We start from the raw sequence: 23,404 nt of genomic DNA on the forward strand, positions 1-23,404 counted from the left end.
AGTACCTGATACATAAAAGATTCTTAAAGTTATCAATATTCTGAATATTCTTACATAGCAACAAGTGCACTCATCAGTACCACTAGTTGGCTACTGAGTATCCTTATCTCATTTCTTTAGTGATATATCTGCATCATTATTCATCTCTCATTAGTCAGTAAGGCCAAGGATAGGGAAAGATGGTTCCTTTGTTAGCTAGCTAGGAAAAGTAGAGAATGAAATCAGTTGTATATTCAAAGCCCACATCCTAGGGATCACAGGAAAACATCCCCAAAAGCTGGTGCCATCTTTCTGGCTTTACTTTTAGAGATTATTCTAGAAGAGGTCCTACCATATCAACATGCTGGGAATTACGTGAATCATCCAGGAAGCAAAGAAGGCTTGATAAAATACATTTGCCACAAGTGGGTAACACAAGCATCTTGGTTTCTTTCCAAGTATCACTGGGTAGATGATGCTGGATTTAAGATGAGTTGGTTTTATAACTCAATCAATTAACAAATATTTACTAAGCAACAATCACATGCTAGGTGCCAGGTTAGATGCTGGATACAACGATAAAATCAAGGCGTATCATCTTCTAGTAGAGGAATATGTTCCACAAAAGGAATTTTGTTTTGTAAATTCATAGTGATACTAAGTGGAGTAATAATCTGCATTAGATTGTGACACCCTTTCCAATAGCAATGGTAGTATTAATTTGATTATTGTTCCCAGAACAAAAGCAAGAGATAGTAAGTTTGGGGTAACGTTGGAGGAAAGGATCATGGCAACACCTGACCAGATAGCAAGATATTCCTAGTGAGTGAGCCCTGGTATCTCAGTAGATGATTGGGTGGGGTGTGAAACTTGGTCAGGTGTAGGCTACATAGCGTGGGACAGGCAAATTTTCACCAATCACAATTGCTCAAGTCCCAGAATGGTGTCCCAAAGGTCTAGGTGTTAGTATCACTGTTACTGGTGTATCGGCAGGTCAGAAGACAAGATATCCCTGCTGGTTAGACCCTGGTATCCAGGTAGATGCTTTGGATGGGATAAGAAGCTTGATCTGAGGTGGACTAGATAGAAAGCTGAGATGAGTTGATATAGGAACAGATAACAAAACCATGAATTCTCCTATTGGATGCCTGAGATCCAGCCTGCCTGGTTCCTGGGAGCAACACTTTCCAAAGCAACTCTCCTAAGGAAGTATGACAGCATCCCATCAACACTTTGAAATGCAATGACCTCTGAGGAACCTTAATACTAAAGACAGGAACTACCTGATGCATGGATCCCTACACATTTCATTTTAAAATGGATCTACAAATCCTTTTAATAAACATAGCCATTGGGGGGTCAAAACTGAAAAAGAGAAGGTAAAGTACAAGAAAGACTTAGGTTAATGAAAGGCTAACTGCTAGTTCCTCTTCTAGCTGCTGAAATTAGACTGGAGGTAAGCCCTCTCCACCTCACACACCAGAGTCAAAGGGAATGGCTTCCATGTAATAAGTGAGAGTGGTGGACCACGGGTGTGGAATGAGGCATATGTCAGCATATATGGGCAATGTGTCTGTTTTGTTCAACTTGCATGTCTTTGTCATGAGAGAAGATTCTTTGGTGGGGGGTGATGTCGAGAAGCAACAGTAATAAGGAAAAAAGCATCAATAAAACACTTTTTAAAGTGTTAGCTGGAGCAGAAGTGTGGGTCTGGAGTCAGGGGGATTGAGTTCACATCTAATCTCAAACATTTACTAGATATGTTACACTGATTTAGTCTCTGCCTCCATTTCCTCAACTGTAAATTAGGATAATGAGAGTACATACCTCCCAGAGTTGTGTGAGGATCAAATGACATAATATTTGTAAGCCCTTAGCACAGTACTTGGCACATAATAAGCACTATATGTTATCTATTATTGTTGTTGTGATGATGGTGGTGGTGATGATACAGTAACTAGGCTAAGTGGCATAGTGTATAGGGTTTGGGGTCTAACTTCAGAAAGATCTGAGTTCAAATCTACTGTCAGAAATTTATTAGCTGTGTGACTCTGGGCAAGGCACTTAACTTCTGTCTGCGTTAGTTTCCTTAACTGTACAATAGGGATAATAATGATCCCTACATTTTAGGGAAATCCGATAATAGTTGTTAAAATGCCTAGAATGATGGCTGGTGCATATAGCAAGTACTTAATAAATTCTTGTTTCTTTCCTTCCTTCCTTCCTTCCTCCCTTCCTCCTTTCCTTTCCTTTCCTCTCCTCCCCTCTCCTCTCCTCTCCTCTCCTTTCCTTTCCTTTTCTCTTCTCTCATTTCCTCTCCTTCTCTTTTTTCCCCTCCTTTCCTCTCTTTTTTCCTCTTCTCTCCTTTCCTTCCTCCCTCCTTTCCTTCCTTCCTTCCTTCCTTCCTTCCTTCCTTCCTTCCTTCCTTCCTTCCTTCCTTCCTTCCTTCCTTCTTTCCTTCCTTCCTTCTTTGTACCTGGGCAATGGGAATGAGAGAGAATATTTATTTGAAACAAGGAAGGACATTACTATTTATATTGCATGTTGTATTCGAGTTTTGTTTGTTTCTTTTATTAACCGAGAAGGAATTTTGCTGCCATGTGTACCTTTGGGTTATAAGGAAAATCTTAAAAAAAAAAAAGAATGGTTGTCTTCCTGTGATCTTGAGTGTCCTCCCTCACTCTGTATCCCCACAATCAATCCCTGTGAAAGTTATTTATAAGTTAGTTTGTAATTCATTAAAGCAAAATTCCTAGTTAAAAAAAAATTTAAGCAAGTCACACCAAGGACCATAGACTAACCTCTACACTAAGGTTAGACTCAGTAGTATATAATAATCTGGAAATGACGTTTAAATGACACTTTAAGGTCCACAATGTGCTTTACAGACATAGTTTCATTTGATCCTTACAGCAACCTTAGCAGATAAGTTCCATGATTATTCCCATTATATCAATGAAGGAACTGAGGCAGACAGGTAAAGTGACTTGTCCAGAGTCACACAAAGGCAAGATCTGAGCCCAGGTTTTCTTGGCTCCCAAAATCCAGGGCCCATCTACCATGAACACACACACACAGACAGGCATGCATGCAGACATAAGCTAGTTGGTAAAGAAACTAAAAATTTCCCAGTAGAAGCAGCTCTTTGAGAGGTGGCCCTCTGTGAGCAATGAATTCAGATGAATATTCATGAACAGAGGAGATGATCCTCCAGACAGGCTCCTGCTGTTCATAATCATCGTCATCATCACATCTAAGATCCCTGATGCTTCGTGCCACCCCATGGGGTGCCTGCGAGCCCAGAATTCACAGCCAGGGGCAACACGCACTCTGGTGCCTATGTGCCAGGTCCTATGAGGAACCCTGTCCTGGACTCCTCAGTCCAGGTCAGCTTGGGGTTCCTTTTGGGGTGTGGGATGCCATGCCAGTGTGGTGTAGGGGTGCCTCCACAAGCGCAAGGATCATTCGAGTCCTAGCATCAGCAGAAAGCTACAGAGCAGCCTCCAGAGGACCAGAGTCTGGGAGCTGGTGGCTTCCATTCCAACATTAAGCTCTCTAGCGGGCAGGGAGGAGTTAATTCCTTTGGAACAAGACCACACTCTCTCAAGTGCTTGATAAATCCATTTTCATAATGATATGAAATTCAACTATTCAGACCATTTAGGGAATGACACGGAAACTGGCAAAAACTCATTTATCTCGTTACATTTATGTTGTCTTTTTGTATGACAAACATGCATGCATCCATCCATCATATGCACATATATGCACATATACAAATATAGACACGTGTATAGTATGTATCTGTAGGTTTATATACATGTACACAAATGTAAACAGAGAAACCTTCAAGAAGCACTTTGGCTCAAAACACCTCCAAATCAGAAAGAGACAAATTCAGATCCCACCTAGGACCCAATACTATGTGACCCAGAATAAGTCATGTATTATCTCAAAATACCAGGCAACTTGGGGCAGGTAGGTGGATAGAAAGTCAGCCAGGAGATGGGAGGTCCTGGGTTCAAATTTGGCCTTAGATACTTCCTACTGTGTGACCCTGGACAAGTCACTTAACCCCCATTGCCTAGCCCTTACTGCTCTTCTGCCTTAGAATTGATACTCAGATACTCAGGATGAATTCTAAAACAGAAGGTCTAAGGTTTATATATATATATATATACCCCCGGCAATACTTGAAGACCAAATCTATTGCAGAAAAAGTCTGAATCGTGTTTTAGCTTCCCACCTTCTCTCTTGGCCATCGCCTCACCTAAAGGCATTTATTTTCTCTCCATTCTGACTACCCTAACCTTAAATTTTAAAAGGGATGGCAGAACAAACCCCCTTTAAGAACAAATACCCACATCGTTCATGTCCAACAATGTGGGCCACCATCTTGAATCCACCTCCTCTCTTGGTCAAGAAGTAGATCACATCATATGGTAAACATTTACTAAATATTTGTGACCATCTGCCTGTGGGAGTGGCTTGGCTGGTCTTCTGATGACCCATATACCCCAAGCCCACACTCAAAGTCATTGCAGTTTGGCATAAGATCTCTCTAAGCTTTCACTGGCTGACATCGTTCTAAAGAAATTATCACCTTCACCTTCAGACCACAATCTAACCTGTATAAGATGTTGGTGGCTGTATTTGGCTGGGTGGGCTGGGGACAGCATTTTCAAGATCTGTGATTTCATTAGTGTAATCAACTCCTGGTGTAGAAACATCCTCCATAGATACATATCAACAACTCATTTGTAATTTATAATAGAATGGATAGGTAGGAGATTCAGTAGGGAGAATACTGGGACCTAGAGTCAAGAAGACTCATCTTTCTGAGTTAAAATCTGACCTCAGAAAGTTACCAGCTGTGTGACCTTGGGCAAGTCACTTTACTCTGTTTGCCTCAGTTTACTCACCTATAAAATGAGTTAGAGAAGGAAATGGCAAATCATTCTAGTATCTTTGCCAAGAAAATGCAAAATGGACTCAAGTCAGAAACAAATGAATAACAACAAAATTTATAATAGAATATTGCTCAGGGGTGCTGAAATGTCAGTCATTTGCCTACAGGTGACATAGAGACAGGACATGTACCTAGGTCTTCCTGACTGAGAGACTGGTCCTCTATCCACTATTCTACATTTTGTTCCCAGCAATGGAAGAATATGATGTTACACTGTTGAGGTTTGGGGTCAGGAGAAAACTTAGGTATATATAGGTAATATATATATATATATATACATATATATATATATATAATAAGGTAAAATATAGGTATATAGGTTGGGAGAGAAATGGGCCATGGAATCATGGGTTCAGATCCTGACTCTGACATACTGGCTAAGTAACTGGGGTGTCAATGATGATGATGACAATGATAGCAGCAGCCAGCATTTATATAGGACTTTAAGGTTTATAAAGTATGCTACAAACCTATCATTTGATTCTCGCAAAAACCCTGAAATGCTATTATCATCCGCATTTTACACATGAGAAAACAAAGGTAGATAAAGGTTAAGTGACTTGCCCAGGGTCACTCAGGTAGGCATTGTCTGAGACTAAATTTGAAAACATGTTCAGCCTTATATTTACTGAACTAACTCACTTTTTCTGGTTGTTGTTCAATCTTATCTAACCTTTGTGAGCCCATTTTTTTAACCCTTACCTTCCATCTTAAAATTATTACTGTGGATTGGTTACAAGGCAGAAGAGTGATAAAGACTAGGCAATGGAGGTTAAGTGACTTGCCCAGGGTCACACAGCTAGGAAATCTGAGATCAGAATTAAACCTAGGACCTTCCATCAATCTAATGAGTCACCTAACTTCCCCAGGGCTGGTTTTGTGTTGTTCCTTTGTTTTGGGGGGTTTTTTGTTGCAAAGATATTAGACTGGTTTGCTATTTCCTTTTTCAGCTCATTTTGAGGAAACTGAAGCAAACAGGATTAAATGACTTTCTCAGATTCACACAGCTAGTAAATGTCTGAGGCTGAATTTGAACTCAGATCTCCTGATTCCAGGCCCAATGTTATAGCCACTGTGTCATCTAGCTGCCCTCCCTTCAGAACCTTAGACACATCTCTAATATTCATATTAGCACAGCAAACACCAATCTATTTTTCCTCAAAAGGGATTCCTTGAGTAGAAACACAGAAGAAAAACAACTGCTTGATCACATGGGTTGATGGGGATATGATTGGGGATGTAGACTCTAAGCGATCACTCTGGTGCAAATATCAATCATATGGAAATAGGTCTTGATCAATGATGCATGTAAAACCCAGTGGAGTTGCTCCTTGGCTATGGGAGGGGGGTGGGAGGAAGGGAGGGAAAGAACATGAATCCTGTAACCATGGAAAAATATTCTAAATTAATTAATTAAATGAACTTAATTAAATGAACTATTATATATATTATATTATTATATATAATGGATATGGATATTTCTGCACATGGATATATCCATATATTACATAGATGTATGTATTCATTTTATGATGTGAATATAGAGATACTTATCTATATTTGTAATTATGTTATTGATATCTATCAATTCATCCATTCATCTCTATCCATCCATTCATTTCTCCATCCGTCCATTCATCTACTTATTTCTCTATCCCTATACATATTTATACAAACATACATATGCATATCTTTTGTCTGAGGAAGGACTTCAGACTTTGTTTCCAAGGCTGACTCTCCATCCTTCCTACCAGACAGAATTCCCCCGTGTATCTCATAGACTGTAACAGTACATGCCTTTGATTTGGGCTGTCCTTCTGACAACCCAGTGAGGCAGGCAATACATAAAAAGGTAGAAGAGTCTCAGAGATTACCTGACTTGCCTGCCCATGGTCCCACAGCGAGGAAGTATAAGGGCTGAGATTTGAACTGAGATCTCCTATTTCCCCATGCAGGGGTCTTTCCCGTAATACCACACTGTTTGCATGCACATGGTAGGGGGAGGGTCCTCTGGGAAGGAGAACATTTATAATGAACTATACAAAGTGAATTAAATAAATGCGCTCCCTATCACTCTTTAAAAATTGATATTATTGACATTTGTAGAATTAATTTTGAATATGCCACAGAAAAGAAATAAGAAAAAGACAAGAAAATAAGGCATTTTTAAAGAATACTCACCTTTGGAGTCAGTGATACTGCCTGTACTACCCGTGCCTCTGTAGCATGAGATCTGTTCCTAAACAGCTCTTTTAACATTGAGAGGGGACAAAGATTTGCATCTTCATTTCCTCTTGGGTCTTCCTGGGAAGGGTAGATTACAGGAGGCCTCGTGTGCTTGGCAGACAAGGAAGGGCTGTGCCTATGACCAGAGAGCAGCATGAGAGAAGATGGATTAAAATTGAGCAAAATCACAAACAAAAGACAGCTGAGAGTTATCCTAGCTGAGAAAGCGGTTAGCACAAGAAATGGGAAGCCCTTCAGCCTGAAGTGGGGCCATGAAGGTGAGGAGAAGGGATTTCATGCTCAGATATGAGAAAGCAATTGCAGGGAGAGAGAGTCTGACAATTCCAGGCCATGAGTGCAGGACTTTAGAATGGGGCACTAAAATCATTTTCTTCCAGCCAACTACTGAAGGGAGAGGATTAGATTGTCCCCAGGGCCCCCCTTTTCCAGCTTGAAAAGTCTGCGATTCTGTGAACTGTCCTCAGATGCTTAGCTAATTTTTGATTTGGCCTAATGGAAGACCAGTCAGAACAAAAGTCTCCTGCTAAATCTTTCCAGCCTAGGGGCAACCTGTGCCCCCTCATACACTCTGTTCTAGCCACACCAAGTCAGTGGCTCTTCTCTGAATTCAATATGCCAACTCCCATGGCTGCCAGGCACTCTCTCCTCATCTGTGCCCATCAATCCTTCCTTCAAGGCTTATCTCAGCTGCTGCCTCCTCAATGAAATCTTCCCTGATGTCTAATGCTGAAAAGATTATTTCCCTTCTCAAATTTCCCAGGGTACTTCATAGCTCTCCTTTATTCCTATCATACTTGTCCTTGTACAACGCATTTGAATTACATCAGCTATCTATACAGTGTTGAAAAGTTTGCAAAGCTCCTTACATAAATGATGCCTTTCTAGCCTCTTAACACCCTCTTGGGGCAGCTAGATGGTACAGTGGATAGAATACTGGACTTGGAATCGGGAAGTCTCTTCTTCATGAGTTTAAATCCATCCTCAGACATTTACTAGCTATGTGACCCTGGGGAAGTCACTTTTTTTGTACATGAATTCAATTTCTATTTATTTGTAAAGTGCTAAAAAGCAAAAAAACAAGCTCTTTAGAAACACAAACTGCAACAAAGAAGAGCCTGTTTGCCTCAGTTTCCTCATCTGTAAAATGAGCTGGAGAAGGAAATGGCAAACTAATTGGTAAAGCTACTAGTATCTTTACCAAAAAGACACCTAAAAAACAAGGTCACAAAAAGTCAGACATAACTTAAATGCCTCAACAACAATGACAACGAATATCCCTTTGAAGCTAAAATTATTTCCCCTTTACATATGATAAAATGTCATGTCAAGGAAAATAATAAGACTAATAGTCAGAATTTATATAGCACTTTGAGATCTGCAAAGTGCTTTATACATGCCAACTTTACAAAGATCATCTTGTTTGATTTTCACACCTACCCTGGGAGGGAGGTACTATTATTATCCCCATTTCACAGATGAAGAAACTAAGGTTGAAAATTGTTCGATGACTTGCTCAAGGTCACATAGCTAGTAAGTGCCTGAGAGAGGATTTGAACTTAGGGCTCCCCAAGTCTAACTCCCATTTTTTTCCCACTGTACCACCAAACTTCCCAGTGTCCATATTTACACAACTCAAAAGAGGTGGAATTTGAACTCAGATCTTCTACCTCCAACTCCAGCACTGTAGTTATTATTTCACTCTAATGTTGCATCCCCTAAGTAGCATATAAACTGAATGAGAGCTTAGACTTAGCCATTTTTTCATTTTGCTATCCCTGGAACCTGGTATCACAAGAATTTAACAAATTATTGTTTGAATTGAATTATGTACACATTCATCACTGTGGCCCCCATATTGTTTTCTATCATAATTATAGAAAGTATATCCTTCCCTACATTATAGCTACAGTTGCTTATTTTTCTCCCCTGTATACAATTTGTATAACTCTGAATATTTTCCAGGAAAATCCGGCCTTTTTTTTTTTTTCAGACAAGCTCATCAACTTAGAAAAATCGCTTTTTAATCTAATCCTCTCCTGCGTGGGCCTTTTCCCTCTTCCTCATGCCAAGTGGTAGCTGCTTCTTTAATTCAAAATCATGTGGCTGAACTCTTCGTCCCCCGTCCTTACTTCTTGACCATAATCTTCCAAGGAACCCCCAGCACAGCTACGTGCCATTCTCTGCTTGTTTCTGCAGAGTTTGGAGAAATGAACCCCCTTCCCCTTTTTTCCATTGCTCATTGTCTGTATGGATAGATCTGGCAGCCATCAATCATTTAAAATGAAGCCCCAGGAGAAGATAACATCTTCCATTTTTGGAATTCTCCATTGACTACATAATCTTCAGTGCCTGATTTTTCAAGAGATTTTTGCATAATTTTACAGAAAATCAGAGCTCACCACAGGCAGATATTTCTTCCTCCAGCCAAGGCATTCATCATGGCAGTGAGGAAAGTTGAATGGAAAGAAACGAGGATGCTGGATTGGAGTCAGGAAAGGCCTGGGATTGATTCCTACCTTCGACACCGACTGAGTGATGACAACAAAGACGGACCCTGGTTTGGCATTTCAGAAATAAACTCAGCACAGATCAATGGTGTGCCTTTGGTCCCACTCATCCACAGGGAATAATTATTAACAGATCTCTTCCCTTTTCTACCTGACTCCCAATTTCCTCCACATCCAGGAATCTGAGGGTAGGACCACCCACAGGATTCGTAACTATTTCCCCAGACAGTTGAGAAAAGCTGAAATGCTGTAGGTGGCAACTAAATTAGTCACCACCAACTCAAACCTGCATTTTTTTTCAGACACCAGAGCAAGGGTTTCCAATTCTAGATGCCTGAGCAATTGCCAGAGGAGTGCAACGCATGTGTTGTTGCTGCTGAAAGGCACGAGTGCTCGGTGAGCACCTGCTAGATGCCTCCCTTCATTGCAAAGGCAGCGAATTCTGGCACATGGAATGTTGCATAGACTGTCAGCTGTGGTCAGTGCGCTGATTGTTTTACTGATTTGCTTGTCTTTCTTTTCACATTTAAGCTATAAGGGAAAGGCTCCTTGGGCAGGGGAATGTGGCAGGGTATACTTAGAAATAAACGTATGCTTAAAAACAAAAAGCACCCATAAAAGAAATGAAAAGGGACCACTAAAGTGGGTGTGGGTGTTGTTATAGCTGGGCGATGCAGTGGATAGAATGCTTGGTCTTGAATCTGGAAGACCCGAGTTCAGATACTTAAGAGCTGTGTGACTGTCTCCATTTCCTCATCTATAAAATGGGGACAATGATAACACCTACTCCTCCCAGCTGATGTGAGAATCAAATGAGATCATACTTAAAAGTGTGCTTTGCAGACTTCTAAATGCTAGTCTGATGAGAATGATGATGATGATGTACCCAAAGGAAATATGGGAACATCTTAGAGTCAAATTGAATAGACTCAACACTAATGACAAAAATCTGAGATGGTTCCACTTCCAGATGTGACCTAGGACACTGCTTGGGTTCCTAAAAATGGATAGACATTGATCCAAAGACATTGGATGTCATTGAGTGGCACCTCCATAATTCAGCAATCACTGGCAGCTTCTTAGGTTGGAAAGAGCCCTGGATTTGTATCAGACTCTGGTTTCATACTCCAGATGTGCCATCCAGGCTGTGTGAGCTTGGCAAATTCCTTCAAATCTCTGGATCTCAGTTTCCTCCTATGTAAGATGAGGGAGTTGGACCAGGTGATTGCTGAGGTGCCTTTGAGCTCAATCCAGCTCTTGGTTTCTACCTCCTAATTCTATCTGGATTTCAGCTCTTCACTTTCTAGACTTCAAAGTATGGGAGGTCCCAGAAAAATCAAGTGATCTCTCTCCTAGGCTAGGGAATGAACCTTTAATCTGTGAAACTGAGAGTTTATGCCTCTGTTTACCCCAAATTCTATGGAAAGCAGGAACCAACCACCTTTCTGAAGTAGTGACCTAAGGTTTGGGGAAATTCATATCATCTGCTCCTACTTTAGACCATAGATATTTCTCTGCCCAAGATTGGCCATCTTTGGCACCTTTACCATTGATCCTTTAACATAAACTCACTTAAGCATCATTGGCAGAGAAAGGAATAAAAGCCAGACCTCAGCCATAGCTATTTTCCATTCATTTCCCTGACTTCCAGGACTATGATCTGATCTTATCTAAACTTGGTGTCTTTTCTCTAGTGCCTTGTCCATTATTTTATACCAAGATCTTTTATTCGGTCATTTCAGTCATGTCCAATTCTTTGTGACCCTATTTGGGCTTTTCTTGGCATAGATACCAAGTGGTTTCCCATTTCCTTCTAGTGTTCATTTTACAGATGAGAAAACTGAGGCAAACAGGTTGAAGTGACTTGTCCAAGGTCACACATCTAGTAAGTGTCTGAGGCTGGATTTGAATTCAGGAAGATAAATCTTTCTTTGATTACAGACCTGACACTCTATCTACTACAATGTTTATTTGCCCCTAAGTAGGATTTTACCAAATGTATTTATTAACTATTTCTCTGTCAACTTATTGATCCTATTGCTAATATTTTATATAACTATATATGATATATAAGATATGTTAACTATATCTACATATATAAAACCATACATTTACATAGATAGAGTTATACTTGTTTCATCTATTAAAATGTAAACTCATTCCAAGTATGGACAGCTTAATTTCTGCACTAGTATCCTCAGTACCTAGAATAGTATTTGCTACATACTTTATGAGATTGATTGATGCTTGAATCAATCTAGAATTTGGGACAAACCAAGCATCAGATCTTTATTTTCCCCTAGCCCATCAGAATCTAAATCATCATGTTTTTTAAGCATTTTTTCTTTCAAGGCTCTGAATGAGCCAATGGCCAGATTCAGAAGATCACCAAATTTCAGCTGTACAAAACTTCTATGGCCTTCCAATCCAACCCAATGCATGAAAAATAATCCCTTTGACAATATATCTAAAAAATATTTTTATTTGCTTTGCTCAAACCCACCATTTCCCATAGTACCCCATTCTGCTTGGCCATCATCCTCATGGTTAGGAAATATCTCCTGATATTGATTTTAATTGGCCTCCTCACCCCCATTGCTCCTAGTTCTTCCCTCTGGAGCCAACCACAATAGGTTTAATTTCTCTTCCACAAGGTAGACTTTCAAATGCTTAAAGACAGTTCTTCATACTTCCCACCCACCCACACATGCCCCTTGGGCTTCTCCAAGCTCAGTAGCCTAAGTTCTTTCAACAGAAGCTCCTATAGCATGAATTGCAGGTTCTCCACCATCCTGGTGGCCTTCCTCTCAATGCTTTCCAGCTTATTGCTGGGACTGAAACAGACAGTGAGAAGATTATCTCTTGTACTCAATGATTCCATGCTCCCATCATGCCTAAGAAGGATGAGGCCAAATGAATTTGGGAAAGAGCTTTGATTCTCAAGGCATCAAAAACCATTCTTGTCTTAGGAATTCAAACCATAGCTTCAATCTGGAGACTTTTCCCCTAACAAAGCTGCATTTTAAGAATCTTTAACAATGTGAAAAGGAAACCAATCTTGAATTTTCCTTACAAGTATTAAATACCAGGATTTCACATCCTTATAAGAAAATATGCTTTCATTGCATGGCCCAGAGAAAGCATTTGTGGTAAGAAAGTAGTGACATTTTCTCTACAACTTTCAAAGGGAAGATGAAGAGGAAATATTCTATTGTTACTGTTAGTTGTTATTTTAATGCTAGGAGAATTCTGGCCTTAAACATGAATCACAAAAATAGCTAAATTGGCCATTTTTGAAGAGAATTATTCAACTACATCCTGAAGAAGTGGGGAGTAAAAATCCATGGGAGCAAATCGGTTGTCTGAAGAGAGGATGGGGTACCACACTGTGGATGTCTTCAGGTAGGGGTCAAAGGCAAGGAATTCATGAACTCCTTTCTGATATGTTTGACTAAATGACCACTGGGGACTTTTCCAACTCTCAAGATACTTTTATTCTTTAAAAAATTTTAAGTGAAAATGTTTATATTCTATTTTTCCAATTACATATAATAACAATTTTAACATTCTTTTTTAAAAATTTGAGTTCCAGATTCTTTCCTTCCCTTTCCTCTACCAACCTTGAGAAGACAAACAATTTGATGTAGATCATATGGGTGCAGTCATGCAAAACATACCAACTCTCAAGTTTTGGGGAGACTCTGATTCAAGGAAATTTTTTCTGATTCTTTTAATTTTTAAGATTATGATTAAGTAAATGTGATCAATTGTAACATAACAGATTTGTTTTGGGCAATCTTCCTTCTTTAGGACTTCTGGCTATATAGTATTTTCAGACTACCTGTACCCAGTTCCTCCCACCTAAAAGAGTTCTTAGGCAAAGATCTGTTGTCGTCACTTATTCTCTGCTGTGAAGGAAGGGAAGAGGAAGGGAATATGCATTCAGGGACCTCAGTTTACCACTATTTCAAAGGAAAGACAAAGAAAACATTCCATTTTAATTTTTCATTGTAATATTAATACAGGGAGAACTCTGGCTTTAAAATGTGCTACAAGTTTTACAAGAATTATCTCATTTGATCCTTACACCAACCCTGTAAAATCAATTCTGTCATTCTCCACATTTTTTGACATTGTAGTATTTTTCCTTTGAATGTTTCTGTATAGCATTGCGTATAACAAAGTAATTTTAACCACTGGGAGAAATCAGTCAACAAGTCAACTTTATGGACAGATTCTAGGCTAAGCACTGATGTTACAAAGGCAAGAGAGAGTCCTTGCTCTCAAGGAGCTCAGAGCCTAATCAGGAAAGACTTTATACAGGTCTGGCTGGAAATGAACCTTGAAAGAAAATAGTGAGAGAGGCATAAAGAAGGAAATAGAGCAGAAAGCACTGTGAGTCCCTCATTTCTCTGGCAAGAGATGGGGAACATACTTCATCTTTGGTCCTCTGGAATTGTGGTTTCTCATCCCACTGAATAGAGCTCCAATCAAAGTTCTGATCAAACTGATGAAAGTGGCTTTTCTTTATAATGTTGCTTTCATTGTACAAATTGTCCTCCTGGTTCTGCTCACTTAACTATGCATTTCAGGAATGGAGGATGACCTGTACAAATACAGTTCTCCCCATGATTCCTGCTCTCTCCCTCTCTCTCTCTCTCTCTCTCTCTCTCTCTCTCTCTCTCTCTCTCTCTCTCTCTCTCTCTCTCTCTGTCTCTGTCTCTCTGTCTCTCTCTGTGTCTCTCTCTGTCTCTGTCTCTGTCTCTCTCTCTCTCTCTCTCCCTCCCAGAAATATATTTTTAAAAACAGATCCAATGAAGCTAGTAGCTCAGTATATTGAGAGCCATGCCCAGAGATAGGATGGTCCTTGGTTCAAATCTGACCTCAGGCACTTCCTAGCTGTGTGACCTTGGGCAAGTCACTTAACTCCCATTGCCTAGTTCTTATTGCTCCTCTGCCTTGGAACCAAAACACAATATTGATGCTAAGATAGAAGGTAAAGGTTTTGTAAAAAATAAAAATAAGAAAACAGGCCCACAATTTCACAGATGGAGAGAACTCCCAGGGAGTTGTAGATTGTGTGTAGATTGCCACCTACTCTATAGTTTCAAGTCTCAAAGGTTTGCCCGGGGACCAGTATCCATAGTTCTTATTAACTCTAAGGCCACAGTCCTCTCCATTATATTATATATCTCACTTAGATGAATATTGGTATTAAAAAGATAGAAAGATCTGTGTCTCCTCTTCCTCCTACTCCTTTTCCTTCTTGTTAACACCTGCTTCCTGACTATGATGCTATGAGAGTTGCTCCAATGTCTGAGGGGACTTGAACCCATAGATTCATGCCATAGAGATGAGTTTTCTTACCTACTGTTCCATAGCACTTACTTTCTCTACCTCTACCTCTATGATCGAGAATCTAGCCATTCCATTCTCTCTTCATAGGACTCAACAATGAACCCTTCACAGTATTAGAGAAAAAAAAATTCAGCTGCTTCTTTTGTAGATGAAGAGAAATCCTCCTAACCTAGTATTAGTTCATGGAGAACACATAAGACTGAGACCTCAGAATTACTATTTAATTACAGAATCTTTCTAGAGCATTCCAGTAATAGTTACTTTAGGGGGTATGGTGTGGTTGATTGAGGCAAATGATCCTGGCCCTTGCAAACAAAATGAATATTTTCCTTTTAAAAAACAAAGTACTGTTTTTTCAAGTAATAAACATTCATTTCATTTTTTCACCACTTCCTGGAAGAAAGAAAGAAGGAAGGAAAGGAAGAGAGAATAAAAGAAAAAATGGAGAGAGAAAAGAAAGAAAGAAAGAAAGAAAGAAAGAAAGAAAGAAAGAAAGAAAGAAAGAAAGAAAGAAAGAAAGAAAGAAAGAAAGAAAGAAAGAAAGAAAGAAAGAAAGAAAGAAAGAAAGAAAGAAAGAAAGAAAGAAAGAAAGAAAGAAAGAAAGAAAGAAAGAAAGAAAGAAAGAAAGAAAGAAAGAAAGAAAGAAAGAAAGAAGAAAGAAAGAAAGAAAGGAGGGAGGGAGGGAGGGAGGGAGGGAGGGAGGGAGGGAGGGAGGAAGGAAGGAAGGAAGGAAGGAAGGAAGGAAGGAAGGAAGGAAGGAAGGAAGGAAGGAAGGAAGGAAGGAAGGAAGGAAGGAAGGAAGGAAGGAAGGAAGGAAGGAAGGAAGGAAGGAAGGAAGGAAGGAAAAAGAGCAAAAGCCTTTATAGCAAATATATATAGTCAGGAAAAAAACTAATTCCTTCGTTAACCACGTCCAAAAATCTAGGTCTTCTGCACTGTGAGTCTATCGTGTCTCTTTAAAGAGATGAGTAATAACTTTAGTCCTTTGGGATTGGGGTTTGTCATTACAGTGATCAGAGTTTTATAGTCTTTGAAAGTTTCTTTCTTTATAATGTTAGTTGTTTTCTTTGTATAAATTGTTCTCCTACTTCTACTCACTTAAGCTCACTTAATTTTGTATCAGTTCATAGAAGTCTGGTTCATTTTTTCACTTCTCATAGCTGTAATTTGTTTAGCCATTCTCCAGAAAGGGGGCTCACCTTGTTTCTCGATTTTTTTCTCCTCTGAAAAGAGTAGCTAGAAATATTTTTGCAACTCTGGGTCCTTCTCTTTCTTTGCTCTTCTGAGGGTAAAGGCTCAGTAGCAGTATTCCTGGATCAAAGGATATGCAGTTTAGTGACTTTTCGAGCATTGTTCCAAAGGAAACAAGTCATTCCTTAATTTTTTTTGTCTCCCTTTCCTCCTTCTTGGCCCCAACTGGCCACCAAGATTGAGCAATGTCTGCCCATCTCGCCATCTTGTTTTTTCTTCATTTTAGGTTCCTGTGGCTGTCTTGTTATGATACTGTTTGCCTCAGAAGTGAAGATGCACCATCTCTCAGAGAAAATTGCAAATTATAAGGAGGGAACCTTCATATACAAAATTCACAGCGAAAAATATGCTACTTCTTTCTGGGTCATTTTTATATGTTTTTCTATGCACATTCTGAATGGACTTTTAATCCGGCTTGCTGGGTTTCAGTTTCCTTTTACAAAATCAAAAGACTTGGAGACTAATACAGCAGCTGACCTCATGTACTAACTAGAAGATACATTTTTTATCATGGTCCACATGAGGAAAGAGGCTTCTTCAGCCCTTGGCACTTCTGCCCCCAAATTAGATCTAAATAGATTCAGACTAAGAAAATACATATCGACCAGGGTCTTTGGGGGTGAATGGATATTTTCTACGTCAACAAGGGAAGAAAATCAAGGTGGCAGAGGAAAGAACATGGTATGAGGAGGAAAGATGCCTGAAACAGCCAGAAGTCATTTTCCCCAGGTATTCAAAGAAAATCGTGAACTAGAATAAGTACAAGGATGTTTTTGCATAACTCAAAGACTGATGAAAATCTCTTTTGCCATGAGGGAGTCTGAAGGTGTCTGGCTTCTGTTTGAGAAGACACGTGCTGATCAGAAATTTGATTTTTGATCAAGGCAATCATTATTGATGATTCATGTATCAGCAATCAGAGAAAGGAGCAAGAATCCTTTTAAAAAGGCATCCATGCAGTAAACAAGCAGCTTTTGTATTAGGGAAAGAATATATCAACAGATTTAATGTGTTTTTTTATTGCTACTGACTCAGTGGCCCTGTTTTCAATTTGGAACCTTCACACTCTGAAAAAGATCAGAAAGAAGAAACCGAGGGTCTTGTTCCCTCTGTGAGGACAAGACACAAAGAGTCATCATGTCATGCTTTAAACCAGTGGATAGTCTCTGGAGTTCCTGATTTATCCTAAAAAGCTATCTAGAGTTAGAATCGGAGAGTCCTGGAGTTAGAAAGGAGGTCATTTCATTCAAACCAGGCAGAAGAAATCCCCTCTGCCACATCCAGGACAAATGGCCATCCACTTTCTACTTGAAGACCTCCAGATCTGATCCTGAAGTGCTGCTCCCTTACGCTATAGGGTTGCTCTGTTAAGAAGTGGTTTTGCTTATTTTTCCCAGATAGAAAGACTAAATCTGCCTCTTTGCAATGTCCACCCACCACTTCTCTTTCAGCCCCCTGGGGCCAAGCAGAACAAGTCCATTATTCTTGTTCTCCCACATGATAACTCTGAAAAAGGACCTTAGAAATCATTTAGTCCAAGCTCCTACTTTTCAGATGAGAATCTGAAGTTGAGAGAAAGGAAGTAACCTGAGATCACAAGTCTAGATTGGAAAGGGACTTCAAAGGCGCCTCTTCATTTTACAGATGAGGAAACTGAGGGTCAAGAAGCCCCAAGCTCTTACCCAAGGTCATACAGGGAATAAGTGTCAGAGGTGGGATTTGAACCCAGGTTCTCTGGCTACAAAGCCAATGCATTTTCTCCAATGCCTTACTGAGAATGACTTGTTAAGGACCATTTGAAACAAAGTACTATGTCCTATCATACACTATAGACATCCCTGGATACCAAATGATAATTATGTTAAATGTTGAGATTCCAATTCTGCCACTGCATTTTGTAGAATTCCTTTTCATCTGAGAATCTTATAATAAAAACAAACTAAAATGGCGTCCTATTTTATCAATGGTTTTGATCTGTTGGTGAAAATGAGGCAAAAAATAACCAATCTCTGTATTCTAGGTTTGGGATCATACCCTATCTGGTAAGTAGCAGCACCCACAAAAGGGAATAGCTGACCGCACACTCCAGTTCATTGGCCACAGTCCCCTGTGCCACCCAAGCTCGTATTTGTTGGAAGATGTTGGTTTTAAACATTAATCTTGTTTTTCTTCTCTAAATAGTATGCAAAGAACAAATGACTCATTATCCTTGGGGCAGAGGCTTCCTCCATGTGAAGGAACTGATTCCACTTGGTGTGTTTTTCTCACTTCTCTTGCTTAGCTCATGGCCCCCACCCATGAAATCAGGGCTAATGCATGATTAGCACCATGGCCAGAGGGCGCTGAAACCAGTTCCCCAATGGTGAGTGCACAAGTGGCTGACCCCATCCCTCCATCAGACATAACTCCAAGTGGGAGCCTTTATTTTCTTCAATCACTAGCATGAAGACAGAGAAGAGAAAATTAACCCAGTGCCTTCTTACGTATCTGTAGGACTTCTGCATCTTGTCTACAAGTTCAGAATAACAAAACTGGAAGAGCCATGCCATGGTATTGTCATAAATCACAAAAGCTTTCAACTACCAGTTTACCTTCCATTTTAAAATGGGAAATATGTGGTGGGAGGGATTTGTAAAAATTCTAAGTGGCAGAATATGTATTGAGATTATGCAAATATAAAGTGAAGGTCTCTGGAATGCTGTGACACTGTCTTTAGCTCCAGAGGCCATTAGATAAATGTTGGCATTTCAGATATTCATTCATAAGGCATATGTACTAGGTTTCTAAATCTGGAGCTGGAAGGGATCTTTGAGGCGATCTGGTCTAATCCTCTCATTTTACAAATGAGGAAACAGGCAGAAAGTGGGGTGACTTGCTAAAATACGAGAGTATTTTAGACGCAGAAGCAGTATTTGAACATAAGTGGTATTATCTCCATTTTACAGTTGAAGAAACTGAGGTAGACAAGGGTTAAGTGATTTGCCCAGTCACACAGATAGTAAGTGCCACAGGCCAAATTTAAACTCAGATCTCCCTTGGACTAGAGCTCTACCCACTCTACAAAGTAGACCTCCAAGAAATGACACCATTGCAATAGCAACAACAGCTGGGATTTTTCATTTTTCAGCTGTTTTTCTTTTTATTCATTTTTTTAAAGCCCCATCAACCCCCTAGCATCTTCCTCTGGTGCCACATCAAAAAATGGAGGGAGCAAGTGAGGGCAAGTTCTGGTTATTCTGATCCAGATCCTGTAGAGTTGGTGTGAACCTTGGAAGCCATTCCTTCCAACCCCTTTGTTTTACAGATGAGGAAGACTGAGACAGGGAGAAAGGAGGCAACTTGTGCAGAGTCAGATAAGATGAAAACTGACTTTGTGTGGAGCAGGAAACATGCTGTCAGTCCTCAAAGAGTAGTATAATATAAATAATGATAGTCCTTTGCAGACTAGTCTAGCCACATTGGAAGAGGCCAATCATAACCACTAAGTTGTCCACAGGGTGAAGACTTTTTCATCTATAGCAACGATCAAGAATCACATCTTCGGAAAGTTCTTGAAGCTCTTGAGCCTTCATTTCTCTCATCCAAGAAAGGCAGAGGATGGACTAATGACTCTTACGATCCTTCCCATCTCCAAATCTATGATTCTTTGACCAACTAAGTCAGATGAGGGTCATCATCTGAGTCCATGGCAGGAGGAAATACCCCAGACTGCTAAGAGTACACACCTTTAAACTTGTTGCTGTTTTATGTGATCTCTATGTATGTTTTTAAGGGGTCAGAGTCCCCTGCATCCTCTCATTGGAAACATAACTACACGGTGAAGAGGTAGCTATTAACCCCACTTCTTGAATGAGGAGGAGTCTGAGGTTCACAAAGATGGAGAGTCTTGCACATGATGGAGAGGCATCAGAAGAGACAGGATTTGAACTCTCATTGTCTTGACTCCTTAGTCCAGTGCACTATCCACTAAGCTACATGCCTCTAGTAAGCATAAAACTTGAAGGGATGGGGGAATCCATATCATCAAATTGAGGGCTGGAATGAGCATCTCTTCAGTATTGAAATAGTTCTGGGAAGAAGCATTTGTGATTGAAGAGGGAAATAAAGAAATAGCATCATCCATTTGGGGTGGAGGGTTCACAGAACTGCTAGCTGCTCCAGGGCTGTCTGTCCTCCCTCCCTGCTTTGTCCAAGGGGTTTGAAAAATGCCAGGGGCATTTTTCCTCTGGAAAACAAGAATTTGCTTGTTTTTTAATTTTTTTTTTAAGACAGGCAGAGGTGGGGGGAAAAAGGAAACAGCAGATACCACTAAAACCCTCGGGAAATTAATCTTTGCCCCAAAGTGCACCCATTAGGGGCAGCACAGAGAACTGGGTCCATCAGAAAGGCTGAAATCAGAGCATCCTGAGAGCTGCACTTTTGCTGTCTCTTTCTGTCTTCTGAAGGATGAGACACAGCCGCCTCAAGTGGCCCAGAAGGGTTTCTGAGCCATGTTCTTGTACCCGGTTCCTTCAGAGTAGCCATCAAAAGCATCTCTGCCTTCATTATTCTAGGTAAGCCAAGTGCCAATGGCCTTTCTCCCCACCATATGTGGCCGGCTGGTCTTCTCCAAGGATAGAGATCCCCCTGCTGGCTTTTGGAGAATGAACACAGGGGAAGGAGGGGAGATCCATTCATGGTAATTATCACAGATGCCATTCACCAACTCACTAGCTCAACTGCAAGAGTCAAGTGCATAGAATGGGGATGAAAAAGCAGCAAGAAATACCCAGGACGTTGTACCCCATGAGCAACAGTACTTTGGGCTCCCTAAGATCTCTAGAGCCTATGTTATTAACAGCTGGCATTTATAGAGAAAGTGCCTGAAGGGTTTATGATAAATATGATCTCATTTGACCCTCCCAGTAACCAGAGAGGTAGGTGCTATTTTAACCTCCATTTTACAGATGAGGAAACTGAGGAAGGCAGAGGTAAAGGGACTGCCCCGTGGTCACACAACTAGTTAAATGTCTGAGGACATAGTTGAACTCAGGTCTTTCTGAAGCCTGGCCCAATGCTCTACCCAGTGAGATATATGATGCTCTATAAAATGATAATGTGGTGCAATATGGTGTGATATAATCGGATATATTATGTTAGAGTGTCTGCTTGACCCTGGGCAAGTCACATAAACCTTGTTTGCTACAACTTCTTCATCTGTAAAATGGGGATGAGAAGAGCTCCTACCTCCCAGGGCTGTTCCAAGGATGATGTGAAATATTAAAGCACTCTAACCTAGCTATCATGGCTACAAACCCATCCGGCTCCCTCTTTTTCCTAGTTTTAGGAAACTAGAGCTTTGGGAATACCAGTGAGTATAATACAAGGAAAACTGAGGGTGAGGACTCAAAACACTTCAGAAGTCAGGGGTGGCTTCCCAAAGAAGGTGGCTCTTGAGATAAGGAAGAGAGCTAGGGATTCTGAAAGGCAGAGCCAAGAAGGGGGGCGTTTTCAGCATGGAGGGGACTCTTTGGACAAATGCAAGAGGATGCAGCAGGGTTACAGTCAAGAATGGAGAATTGGTGAGGAAGAATAGCATGACATAAGGTTGGAAGGGTAGAGAGGAGCTAAATTGAGAAGAGCCTTGAAGGTCCACTAAGATGCTTGTGCTTACTATGACCAATGAGCTAAATCAGGCTCTCTGTCTAGTTTTTAAATTTTTTAAATAAATTTACATATATGTATATGTATATCCTTGAGCCAAGAATGATTTTTATTTTATATATATAATATATATAACATAAAAATATAAATAAAATTAATAAAAATAATATATTAAATAAAAAGTGTAAATTAATAGAAATAATATAAATAAATAATAAAATAAATATGAATATGAATAAAATTTAAAATATTTATATATATATATATATATATATATATATATATATATAATAAGAAATCATTCCTGGATCAAAAACAGATGGTGGACTGGATTGTGTCTCTAGCACTAGTTTGCCCATCTTTGCTACAGGCAATGGGCAGTCACCAAAGGCTTTTGAGTAGAGGAATGACATGATTAGAGCTGGGTCCTTGGTTCAATTCTTTTGGCCACTTTGTAGAAAGAAGAAATCTTAGAGAAATTCTAGAGATAACTTTGGGGGATGACATTTTCCTTTTCTAAACTTTTTTCCTGACCAGTGAAAGAGGAATAACCATAATCCATTTGGGGAGACATTCAAACAACAAGAAAATCAGAATTGGAAGAAGGCTCAGAGGGAGGGGTATGTTGGTAAATGTTTAACAACCAGCTTTGAGGAAAAATACCTGCCTGCAACACACATAATTTTAATCTACATTGTTAATATTTCTCCCATCATTTAGTTAAATCTAAATAAAAAATTAACAACAGCAACAACAAAACCGAGCCCTGATTTGTAGTGCTCTATTTCCACCATATAAATGCTCATGCTGAAAATTTAACAATTGGCTCTGTAAGACCAGTTGGAACTGGCTTCAACATATCACTGCCAGAGCCTGCCTAGTCAAACACTTGTTTAGTTACTGTCCTCATTATTCTGTGAAAGAAACTAGGGTTCCAGGGTCCCAGCTTTGCCCATTCCCTTTGATTCCTGGTATAGCTTATATGTTGGACATTTTCTAGGCATTTGAGCTTAATTTCTCCCCCAATCAATAACAAAATACAAAATAGTTCTTTCAAACAAGAAACTATTCCAAGACATAAGACCCAGTTTTAGTTCCTGGATTCCATGCAGTCTTGCCTACATTTGCCTGCTTCCCCCCCAAACAAACACACAAACAAACCTGTTCCCAGAGCAACCAAACATCTGTGAAGAGGAGGGCAGATGTTCTTCTAATTAGGATCAACAATGGCAGATTTTAACAGACTCCCTCCTCCCTGCTCCAGGTCCTAAGGGGTGCTGGCAAAGGAAAGGAAGCCCTCCCCTCTCTGGGCACCCAGTCAGAGCTGGGGCACTCAGGAGCTGGCAAAGCTGGGTCTTCCCTTGCCTTTGCCCACATGTTAGAACTGTGGCTGCCAGGAACAGGCATCAGGGATAGGATATCTCATGAGGGTAGGAATAGTCCTCATTAG

At 40.1% G+C, this 23,404-nt stretch overlaps 2 protein-coding genes across 2 annotated transcripts in view; one reads left to right on the plus strand and one right to left on the minus strand.

Annotated features, from left to right (window-relative positions):
• Positions 1-18,260, plus strand: part of CLRN1 (clarin 1) — a 53,223-nt gene extending 34,963 nt beyond the window's left edge. The window contains exon 3 of the mRNA XM_001363120.4: positions 16,538-18,260. Within this exon, the coding sequence (XP_001363157.1) occupies positions 16,538-16,800 (263 nt within the window). The 3' untranslated portion in view covers positions 16,801-18,260. The remainder of the gene's footprint in view (positions 1-16,537) is intronic.
• MED12L (mediator complex subunit 12L) overlaps positions 1-23,404 on the minus strand; it is a 625,295-nt gene that overhangs the window by 587,990 nt on the left and 13,901 nt on the right. The window contains 1 exon segment of the mRNA XM_056807762.1: positions 7,130-7,310. The gene's annotated coding sequence lies outside the window, so the exon portion shown is untranslated.

The sequence above is a fragment of the Monodelphis domestica genome, chromosome 8 (assembly GCF_027887165.1).
Source record: "Monodelphis domestica isolate mMonDom1 chromosome 8, mMonDom1.pri, whole genome shotgun sequence".
Classification (NCBI taxonomy): domain Eukaryota; kingdom Metazoa; phylum Chordata; class Mammalia; order Didelphimorphia; family Didelphidae; genus Monodelphis; species Monodelphis domestica.